Below are 11,099 nucleotides of genomic sequence, written 5' to 3' on the forward strand. Positions count from 1 at the left end.
TGACCTACTTGCTTTGTTGTTCTGCCAGCCAAATGTAGTTTTCAGATTACAACAAGCCCACTGCTATTTTCAGGGTGACTTATGCGTATACCCAGGGTGTAGGAAGAATGCTCCCTATTTCTGGTGAAGCATATTTCTCTGCTTGCTTTTCAGGAAGAAATCTGGCTAAAGTACCTCAGGCTGAAGTTGTCACCTTATCTAAACAGAAAGCCTGTTTTGAAACAACTCAGTCTCTTTGAGCAGACAGTTAGAGAAGAAATGTCAGGAAAACCACTGAGTACCTAAGTCCTTCATGACAGGAGCTAGCTTTGCAAGGGTTTCCTCAGCTCTTTTGCCTGCTTCCCAATCGAAATCTTGGGTTTACTTCTGGAAAGAATTTTAACTGGGAATCTATACACAGAATATTGTTACATGTATGGTGCTTATGGAGTATCTCCAATATCCTTAACAAGAGCTCCAGCTCACAGGGCAGATAGCTGAAAACCTGGGAGAAGAGGAGCAGCTCGTCCAAGGCCTGTGTGCACTTTTGCTTGGCATTTCCATCTACTACAATGACAATTCCCTTGAAAATTACAGGAAGTAAGTATGCTGTAAAAAGAAGAGGACTGTAGGGAAAGATTCTGTGAATGACAGGTGGTGGATTAAGAGGCTTTTAACTGAGCGGTGCAGCAGAGATTTGGTTGCATGTTTTGTGTGTGTGTTCCTTATGGCAAGCACAACAACTGACCCACCTCTAGCTAGGCAAAGCAGGTAGCTGTTTTGTATAGATCCTCTGAACCTGTGTGTGCCTGCCCCAGGAACAGATGCCAGTGGCCACTGTAAAATAGCATCATGAATGCAGCATCTGCTGTGGCTCAGACTTGAGACAGATACTCAGAGTTGTAACTGTAAAAACCAGCTGGAGGGAAGGATGGGTTCACTTTTCAAGTGTTGCACTGTGATTGATTTCTCTTTTCCTTTCAGAGAGAAGCTGAAACAACTGATTGAGAAGAGGATTGGCAGGGAGAACTTCATTGAGAAGCTTGGCTTCATTAGCAAACATGAACTTTATTCCAGAGCTGCTCAGAAACCCCAGCCTGGTTTTTCTAGCCCAGAGCACATGATGTTTGATCATGAATTCACCAAGCTTGTGAAGGAATTGGAGGGTGAGATGATGTGCTTGCTTCTCTTGTTTTTGTGACAAACTGATGCCTGAACTACCAAATGTGCCGAATGTAACAGTCTTAAAAGTAGTGTGATGATACTAAGATGGAGTATTCTGAAAAACATGTTGAAGTAATAGCTGTGAGTAATTTCACAGTTTAAGTATTAACTCCTGGTACAAGCCCATAATCAGGGCTTGTACAAATTGGTTAACTTTTCATTTTTAGGTGAAAGGATTCTTAATACATGCTTTGAGTTCTCATACTGTGTCCAGGAGGTGTATTTATCTGTGCTCATACAGAGACTAAGCATTGAGCACATGTGATGGTCATAGATGCTCCATTTGTGGAAGTAAGCAATCTAGATATTGGCTGTTTCTGATTCATGAAGAAAAATTATGAATGCTGTATTTCCTGGCCTGTTCAAAAACAATAAGCACTTTGTTTAGTGTTTTCTGTCCTTCACTAAAGAGACAGGTTGTCATCATTCTTAAAGTGTAACTCCTGGTTATTAATACTGCCCAACTCAAATCAGTCTACAGAAGGAAAAAAAGAAGCAGGAACAGTGAAGATGGTTTTGCCCAATTGCATTTCATCTGCATGTTGCCCTGGCAGCCCCAGGTCTTTCACTTAACTGCACAAGCACTTGGGCAGCAACTGTGGTGGAGCCATAATAACAATTAAACTCCACCTTTTGTGATAAGGAGGACTCCAAACACGCATTTGCTTTTCTGTATCTGTGTAAAGCAGCGAGCCTGCAAACCTCACTATAAAAGATGGCTGTTTCCTTAAACCTCTTTGTTTTTAAAGTGCAGGTTTAGTTTCTAACGCCCTGCACTCAGTTCAACTGGGTTGGATTGTGAGACAGATGTGAGGACAAAAAAGATGTGAATTTTTTTTAACAGGTGTCATAAGTAAAGCTATTTACAAGTCCAGTGAGGAAGATAAAAAGGAGGAGGAGGTCAAGAAGACATTGGAACAGCATGACAACATTGTGACTCAATACAAAAAAGTCATCAGAGAGCAGGTGAGAGGGAGTTACGCTGTACATGTGCCTCCAGGGATTGGTTGGTTTGGCTTTCAGAGGCACCAGTGCAGTTTGATACCCAGTGTTCCAAATGAAGTAACCAGGAAACTAGCACTGCAGAAACACTTCTACAAACACTTAAACCAAGTTCTGGTTCAAATGAAATACCGGTGTTTAGAATACTGGATAAGTTAAAAGTATTTTACTGTGATATGTCTGCTCTTTCCTGTGTTGAAGTCTTCTGAAATGAGTAATTGGAGAACTTGCAGCCCCTCACAGAGAGATGCAACTCTTAGTTCTGGGCTCTCACTTTTGAGATGACAGTTGAAGTGTGGCTGAACGAAGAATGGGAGTTAGTCAGTGAAGTTTTGGATATACCTGCTGGGGTTGAACTCCTAATTGTTTTTCCAGTGGGAGTTTGCTTGTTTAGTTGCAACAGCTTAGATGGAGAAGTAGAAGAGCAAAGCTAATAAACTTAATAGTTAATGGGGACTGAAGCAGGTGTGTTGAGTTCAGGGATGTGGAATGGACACAGAGCACAGTGGTACATGTGGAATTAAGGGGCACTTTTGAACTGCTGGTGAGGTTTCCTGAACTTGCAGTGACAGCAGTTCCCACACCTTCCTGGAAGACTCTTGAAGTGCCCCAAATGCATGCATTTGGTGTGGTGGTGAACAACTACAATCGCCAGATTTCATAGATTTCCTTTTTATTCTTGTGCTGTCTCTGGTGTAGGGATGCTGGAGGTCTCCTCCAAAAGACTTGGAATGCATTGGTCTGGTGTGACAGGCTTCTCCTGTCTTTGCCAGGCTTTTTTCCTTGCAATAGCTATCTAGGTTTGCATGAGGTTTTCCTGCTCACCTGATACAGGTAGCATGGACAGCATTACTGGCAGTAGTGTGTCATGCTGGAGTTGAGGTTTTTCTATCTTTCCTTGCCTTCCTGACAGTAGTGTCTTCAAAAGTGTTACTATTCTTCAGTGCTTTGTTTTTTTTCTTTCACAGGACCAGGAGCTTGAAGAACTAAAACAACGAGTTACCACTTTAATGTCTCAAAATGAACAGCTCCAAGCAACAGTTACCCAGCAAGTGTCACAGATCCAACAGCATAAGGACCAATATAATCTCCTTAAAGTACAGCTAGGTAGGCTCAGAAAGTAATAAAAAAAATATCTTCTATCACTTCAGACATGCTGTTGTATGTTCTGTAGCATATGAAAAACTTCCCACAGAGATTAAATACACTGTTTTCAGGCTGATGTTGGGTATTGCAAGCAATTTTGTTGAAGCATTAGATTTGCTTTGTTATCTAAAAATACTGGGCTTTGCTTTAAGTGCCTTTAAAGTTAAAGAATTAAAGCACTGAAATCAGACAGGACAGCTTGAAAATGTGCATGAGGTAAAATTTCTTCTTGCTTTGTGCTTAAGTCTTGGAACTCAGGTCTATGGATGAAAATAATGAATTGAGGAAGAACTGTATGGCAGATGTGCAAGATGAGGCTTATCACTGTCACTGGAGAGATTGCTAACTAAGTGCTTGAATCAGGACAAGTATATTCAAGTTACTCCAAGATCAAGATGCCTGATAAACTGGATGTGATGATTTCCAAAAGTAATTCTGCCTTCACAATTACTATTAACAATATGTAAGGACACAATCATCCTTCCTCTGTAGGATGATTTGTCTATGAAGTTATTTTGGATGAACTGAGCAACTGAAGCAGCACGCTGGTGCAGCCACAGATACATGCTTGAAGGAATTACAAATTAGAGCTCTTTACTCCCTTTTGATAGAGAATTTGTAAATACTGTGCTCTGGTTCTTGAGTTGGAATTGCTTGTGTTGCCCTGTGTGATGGGCAATAAATTCTTGAATTGGTGTGTTTGAAGCTAACTTCAAAATGGCATTGGTGTTTGTGACCTTGGTTTTGTAAATTCTGTCTTTCAGGAAAGGACACTCAACATCACAATTCCCATGGGGATACGTTTCAGATGAATGGCATTCAGACAGAAGAAGTGAGCAAACTGAAAGAGGAGTTGGAAGAATGGAAAAACAAGCATGAGCTGCTGCAAGGGCAGATAAGGGAAAAGGATTTTCTGATTGAAAAATTGGTAAGTGCTGTCTCTGCAGAACTTGCTGCAGCTTCCAGACAGTGTTTTCAAATGTCATCTGCCTTAAGCTGAGTCCTCGTTATGATGGCAGTCAAAGTATCATAACTGATTGCATACTGATAATAGGAAATGGAGTGGGAGGTGGCTTGAGCAAAGCTTTTGCTGCTTCCCACTGTTCCCAAAAGTAATTTGTGTAGGTGACCTGTTGTACTGTAGAATCAGGAGTTTTAGTGTGTTTTGGGTGGGGAAAAAATGGTAGGTGCCTCTTAGGCATTACCCCCACTAAGCTTCTAAGATGTATTTATGGTGGCCTGCTTGCCAAAACACAGGATGATGCATGCTGCTTTTGTTTTGTGCTTGTCTTCTGCATTTGGATTGGTGAAAGATGCTTTTGTATCCACCTTAGAGAGGACTATTCAGCTGCTCTCATGTAATCAGAGAGCTTTGTGCATTTCTTAGCCTGTTTACACCTTTTATGTTGGGAACTTGGATCATGCAAGCACAGAATTTGCTCTGGGTTCTAGCAACATGACTGTATTTATGCTGTCTGCTTCTATGGCTGATGTCCCTGTTGCTATTACAGAAGTCTTCACAGTTGGAAATAGGAACAACAGAGCTGTCTTCACAGAGCAGCAGATCTGGTGGCTTGGAGCACAATAATGAACTACAAAAGGTGAACTTGGGGTGTTTTAGCAAAGCTGTGGTCAGCAGTGGCAGCTTGGGATGGGCAGGGAGCTTTTATCACACTGCAGGGGGGAGCACTGATCCCTGAGCATGTTGAAGTTTTTAATGGTGTACCTTCATGTGATGATGCTACTCATCTTGGAGCATCAAGATTATGTATCTAAAGTGAAACGTTTTTTTTCTGCTAAGCAGGTTTGAGCCAGCAGAAGACAAACTGTTGTTTCAGAGTTGCAAAAGCAGTTTATTCATTGCAAAAGTGTATCTTTAAATATCAATATGAAAGATTCCAGGTATTAAATGTACAACATGGAGTAAGTGTTGAAATACGTGCACATTGAGTAATTTGTGGGCGCTGTTGCTCATAAAATACCTAGCAGAGTTTCTCTGATTAGAGAACTAGTTAATGTGACTGGATTAATAAGTCATAATGGGTTTCTGCACCGAGAACAGTAATGAGAGGAGGACGTTAATGGAGTGCTAGTGGTGTGAAACACCCTAATAAGGGAGACTAAGGCTCACGCAGGTGCCTTGGTTGGACATTCCATAGAAAAGAGTTCCTAAGACCGGGGTGGAAAATAGTGGGACTGGTTTGGGCTTCCAGAGAAACGGTTGCAGCTTTTCTCTCATATATGCTAGTATGAAACAGTTTGGTAACATGTACCTGAAGAGGAATGTATTGTGAATAACTATCTTGTCTTTATCGAATTAACTTAAAAGTATGGTTTTGTCTTTGTTTCCCAAAGGAGTTAGAAATGCTCAGGAGTCAACTACAACTACAGTCTGTAGAAATCTCTCAGCTTCAGACAGAGAATCAAAAGCTACGAGTAATGGTACCAATGACCAAGTTACATATTTTCTCTTTCGGGGACTAAATTTGAAGACTTTGCTTTCCTGCATGTGCTGTCTGTAGCCCTTGTCCTAACCCAAGCTTGTTTTAAGAACACACATCAGCAAGTGATTCCCACAGTTTTGTAAATGAAGTAATGTGTTCCCTAGACGGATCTTTCATGAGGAAAGAGGGGACTTGCAGTCCGGTTAGTGCTCCATGAGGCCACTGGTCCTTCGTATTTTTAAACAAAGGGATGCCAACTATTCGGCGCTTTATTTAAGCTCACACCCTAATCAAAGGAAATAGTCTCTTGAGACACAACTGCATGATACCATGGATGTTAGAGGGATCGTTATTCTTGCAAACAATTGAGGATACTAATTTGGAAATTGATGTACGGTTGAATAGCAGTTGGTAGGTGCATCTGCGCAGCCTCCAGATGCCTCAAGAGCCTTTTTTTTTAGCTGTGTGCTGAAAAGATGAGCCCATAAAGCCTTACAGAATAGCTAAATAATCTGATCTAGAACAAGGGTAGCTGTGGTGTGCCCTGCTTGACAACTCGGCTGTAATGAGAACAGGGTAGCTGCTCAGTGGGAGATGGACTTGCTTCAACTCTTGCTGCTTCTCTATCCCTGGCAGTGTTCAAGGCCAGGTTGGACAGAGCCTTGGGCAACATGGTCTGGTGTGAGGCGTCCCTGCCCATGGCAGGGGTTTGGAACTAGATGATCTTAAGGTCCTTTCCAACCCAAGCCATTCTGTGGTTCTATGACTCTGGCTGGTTTGTTCTGATCTGTGCACCAAATTTGAAATTGGGTATTGCAAGAGAGAGCACTTGTGTGGGGAAAATACTGAGTGTTTAATTTAATATACAGGTAAGCTGAGAGGAAGGCTTTTAACACTTGCACTGCCACAAGTCTCAGCAGCTGTGATCTAAGATCTAAGAGCACCTCTTTAGGTGCTCCCTGCTGCCTGAGCAGCTCACTGCCACCCTCCAGACCTTGCCTAGAGCATTGGCTTAAACAGGGCATCACTGGAGAGGCAATTTTCTGGAATTCCTGCCACAGGGTAGTTTTAGCTCAAAGACAGCTGCCACATTTTGGAATTTGGGTAGGGCTGGCTGAGAATGAACTACTGCTGTTTTTAGTAGTCACATACAAAGATGTGGATATTTAGCCTAATAAAACAAAATCTTAGGCACTTAGAAAGCATCTGCGTGAGGGCCTGTAATAGAAGGGTCTGCCCAGTCTTTAGAGAGCAACTTATATGAAATAAGGCTTGCTCCCTGTTTTCTCCTTTGTGTGCATGTGTGTATGTGTTTACCGGGACCCCAGGAAGCACACGCCTGTTTCCTGATGCTTTGCAGCACAGGATGTTTGTAACTACCACAGCTTGGCTACACTGTAAGAAGAAAATATGTCTGTAAATTCTCCAGCTGACTGTATAACTTCTTAGCTTGCTGTCTCTCTCTCTAAGGCATTCAGTGCTCTTCTGTTGAATTTTGTGTCCACAGAACACAACTGCAGACCCTGTGTTAGGAGACAGTGGTGCAGCAGTAGCAAACAGCTCTGAATTGGAGGGACAACTTGAGCAAGAAATCAAAGAATTGAAGGTTGGTAGCAGGCGAACACTAAACCAAGTCATTTGATGCTCAGTCTTCGCTTGGAGGACTTCTATGATAGGAGGCTTTGGGTGGAAGTGGTTTGTTTCCTGAACATCTTATGTGTTTCAGGCCATGCAGGGGGAGCTGGATGCATCTCCTTTCGTTTTCACTTGGGAAATGCAAGCTTTGTCTGCCTTGAAAGAGCTGGTAATGACAGTCCAGGAGATAGCTTTACTCCGACAAGGACAGCCCAGTGTAGCTGGGGGAAGGTGGCTACTGCTAAGACTTTCACCTACCTTACTCCTAGTTGGTAATAAGGGGAGTTTGGGTAAGGAAGTGTGTGGGAGCAAGGCCACAGGGCACTTGGTGGGGTTGGAGCTGTTATAGGTAGTGCATGGAATGTGTTTGTAGGAAACAAGGCTTCAGCTGTTCTATGCTTATGGTGTCACCTGGTGGGGGTTTTTTCCTGTTCCAGAGTGAAGTCAAAGCCCTTTCTGAAGAAAAAGAATCACTAAAGCAGCACCTGGATTCATCCAGCAGTACAGTTGCTATCTTGCAAGATGAGAAAAGTAAACTTCAGCAAGAAGTTGCAGAATCAAAGAAAGAACAGGATGATCTTCTGGTGCTTTTGGCTGACCAGGACCAGAAACTATCTGCACTGAAGATCAAATTGAAAGATCTTGGTGTACCGGTAAGCAAAACAACAGGTCCACTGAGTTCTCAGGATAGGGATCTTGAGAGGTACCTGCCAAACTCCTGTGAGGAAAACTACTTGTCACATATATGTCTGGAATGATACCTTGCTGCAGCTCATCCTGGCTGCCAACTGGAAAGCAGATGATGGCTGTGATATAATCCTAAGGAATCATTCCACAGATAATACAAGAGATAATTTTAGTCTGCTTTTTAAGCAGCACTGTGAAATGTCCGGGCAGTTTTGGGAAGCCTTATGTGCACTTTGATGTGACAAGATGACAGTTGTTTTTATTAAGCACTAATTGATACACCATGATAACTTTAGGTTAGCTTGAAGCTTATTTTTGCTCCCTTAGCATTTGCCTTGCCTTCAGAAGGTTGGATTGGAGTAAGGGATGTTCCTGCTCACCACAGGTCTTTCTTAATTTCAGGTTGAAGATGAAGATGATATTGAGTCTGGAGATCAAGGGGATGAAGATGAGGATGTGGAGGAAGAGGAGCAGGACTAGAATGCTTTTGTGTGTTACCATGAAAACTAGATTGCATTGTTACTGGGGGTGGGAAATCTATTATTGGTATACAACGCAAAACATCTGCTTATGAGGAGCAGATGGGAAAATGACAACTGTGGGACTAGTTATAAGTTACTGAAGTGTTTGAAAACCCTTCCTACTAGGTAAAGCAAACAGAAATCACTGCTTTAAGTTCTACAGGAGTATCCCAAATTATACTTGCTTAGAAGTTGCTTTAGATGCTGTTTAAAGCATGGGGATGACAATGTTGCTGTCTCAGTTCATTGTCATTGACAGAAGTTCTGTGTGTGCGTCTACAGTTTTAACCTTCTGGAACTGTTAATTAAATACAAAAGTATTTGGTTTAACATCTGTCAAATGGAATCATTGCCCCTGCCTTCAGCAGGGAGCTCCAGTGCGATCTGAGACTTCCTTCCAACAGCAGTGGCGAGGTGGAAGGGTTTGGATGGCTGTGGTGTGCGGTGGCCACTCTGCCGGCCTAAGGGCTGGTTCTCCAGGTGGGAATGGACCTGCATAGGGCCAAGTGACTTGACACCTGGAGTGGCTGCATTGGAACCTCCTGGGGAACTGCAGTGCTATGCTAGCAACGAAGAAGAGGTTTCATGGAAACTTATGCAAGAGAGGTAGTGTTTTTAAGAAGAATCTCTGGAAAACCAAACCCCAACACACTCTTTCTAAAGATCTAATGTGCTACCGGCTCAGCATAAATATTAAGTAAAGATCTTGTTGACTACTTCAGTAAGGAAATGAAAACTACTATGATTTATATAACTTATTGGCTCTTGAGGAGTGAATAAAAGTTTTAAAAGACTGAATACAGTACATGCATCAATTGCGCATTTTTTTGTAATAAAAATAGGTATGTCCACTTAGCACTCATTCAGTGACTTCTCTTATCCTGTTTTAATAAAATATATTTTATTACACATGTAAAATGGTCTAACACAAGTCTGGGGGGTGGATGCGAGTAGTAATGTACCCTGTACTGGGGCTCCCATGACATCAGTGCATAGGGGTGCTGGCTCAGTTTTTGCATTTTTAGTTGTACAGACTTCAGTAGCTGCTTAACTTCCTCAGAGCTATTTTAAACTAGCAAATCACCATCACTTCAGGAACACTAGAAAAGACTCTTCTGAAGTTACCTCATACCCTCGGTGTGTGTGTTTAAAGTGTAATTGTTGAAGGGAGTGTTTTAAATAGGGTCCACACTTGCGCTCCATCCTTGGGCAGATTTCATTGACATGGGGGAAGAAGAGCAAGAATGAGAAGGAGCGGTAGAACAGGAGCTGACGCACTATGTGGCTGTGGGGCCTTCCATACACCAAGGCCTGGTTCTTTCCTTCAATGTGACTTGTGTTCTACTGACCACTGCACACCTGCAAGGTGAGAGCAAACAGCTTGGAGGCACTGCCTGTCAACCTTTGCTTTTTCTATGCAAAATCCAAAGAGGGCAGAAGCATGGAGGCCCCAGAAAGCCCTTCTAGATGCCTTTGCCACATTTATTTATGCAGCAAGAGTGGCAGAGAGATTTATTGATGAGAACACTTTGATTCTGAGGCAGTTCTTGCATTTTTCTTACCTTTTTTTTTTTTGTTTTTTTAAGATGAGAGCTGCACAGAAAAAGCCAGGGCAGAAAGCCTGAAGTGCTCTTGCTGCTTGTTCAGTGATGGGGACAAGTTCTACAGGAATTGACAGCTTTGTTGCTTGCAAACTCAATGCAAGCACACTGCATGAATTCAGCCCAATTTAGTGACTTAGACTCTCTTCTTAGCATGACTGTATTTTCTTCTTGACATGAAAGAGAAGAAAGAAGATACCTCGTTGCCACTGTTTAAGTGGGAGGTGGTACAATAGCAGCCCATCAGCTAACAGGTCTTGATTTATGTTTTTCTTCTTCAGTGCAAAGTTGGTAAGTGAAGGGTATTTGCTTTGCCAAGGGTAGTCTGGAGCTCTTGTATTTAGCTGAATGGAGTGATAACATGGATTTGGAAGTTAGTGGGGGAATAATAATAAAACCCAGTGTAACTTAATGCCCAAGCGTTCTGTGTTGGGACCTAGTTATGAAGTAGGTGCAATGGTGTGCTGCCATCCTCATTCACAGATACTACAGTCACAAGATGGGATTATTACAAATAGCTGAAGAATTTAAGTACCCAGCTCTCACTGTGTGCATGGTTATAGGCGGGTATTTCTCAGCCCTTGAAAATTCTGTTTGTGACTAGGGTTCTCTTTCAGGCACAATGCAACAGGAGACTTTAAACATGGTGCTAATGACAAAACAATGAATTTAAATCTGGACTTCGTGATATGGGTTTTATATAATGATCAGATCATTTTAGTTGTCAGGTCCTCTAACACTCAGGTTAGGCTAGACTTGCCTAAATTCAATTTTGTAATCACAATGTCTTCCGCAAGCTTTAAACTAAACTATTTCTGAGTGTTGGAAGCCATGTGTGCCTTTCAGTTTCTTCTATCAGT

At 42.2% G+C, this 11,099-nt stretch overlaps 1 protein-coding gene across 10 annotated transcripts in view; it reads left to right on the top strand.

The window, feature by feature from the left end:
- The window catches only part of USO1 (USO1 vesicle transport factor), a 32,858-nt gene extending 21,996 nt beyond the window's left edge, over nt 1–10,862 (top strand). For all 10 annotated transcript variants that reach the window (XM_030481052.1, XM_030481056.1, XM_030481053.1 and 7 more), the window contains 10 exons: nt 461–579; nt 964–1,145; nt 2,048–2,169; nt 3,174–3,312; nt 4,116–4,279; nt 4,863–4,952; nt 5,707–5,793; nt 7,303–7,401; nt 7,868–8,083; nt 8,520–10,862. In XM_030481052.1, coding sequence (XP_030336912.1) covers nt 461–579; nt 964–1,145; nt 2,048–2,169; nt 3,174–3,312; nt 4,116–4,279; nt 4,863–4,952; nt 5,707–5,793; nt 7,303–7,401; nt 7,868–8,083; nt 8,520–8,597 — 1,296 coding nt within the window. In that variant the 3' untranslated portion in view covers nt 8,598–10,862. The remainder of the gene's footprint in view (nt 1–460; nt 580–963; nt 1,146–2,047; nt 2,170–3,173; nt 3,313–4,115; nt 4,280–4,862; nt 4,953–5,706; nt 5,794–7,302; nt 7,402–7,867; nt 8,084–8,519) is intronic.
- The last annotated feature ends 237 nt before the right edge of the window (nt 10,863–11,099 follow it).

The sequence above is a fragment of the Strigops habroptila genome, chromosome 3 (genome assembly GCF_004027225.2).
Source record: "Strigops habroptila isolate Jane chromosome 3, bStrHab1.2.pri, whole genome shotgun sequence".
Classification (NCBI taxonomy): domain Eukaryota; kingdom Metazoa; phylum Chordata; class Aves; order Psittaciformes; family Psittacidae; genus Strigops; species Strigops habroptila.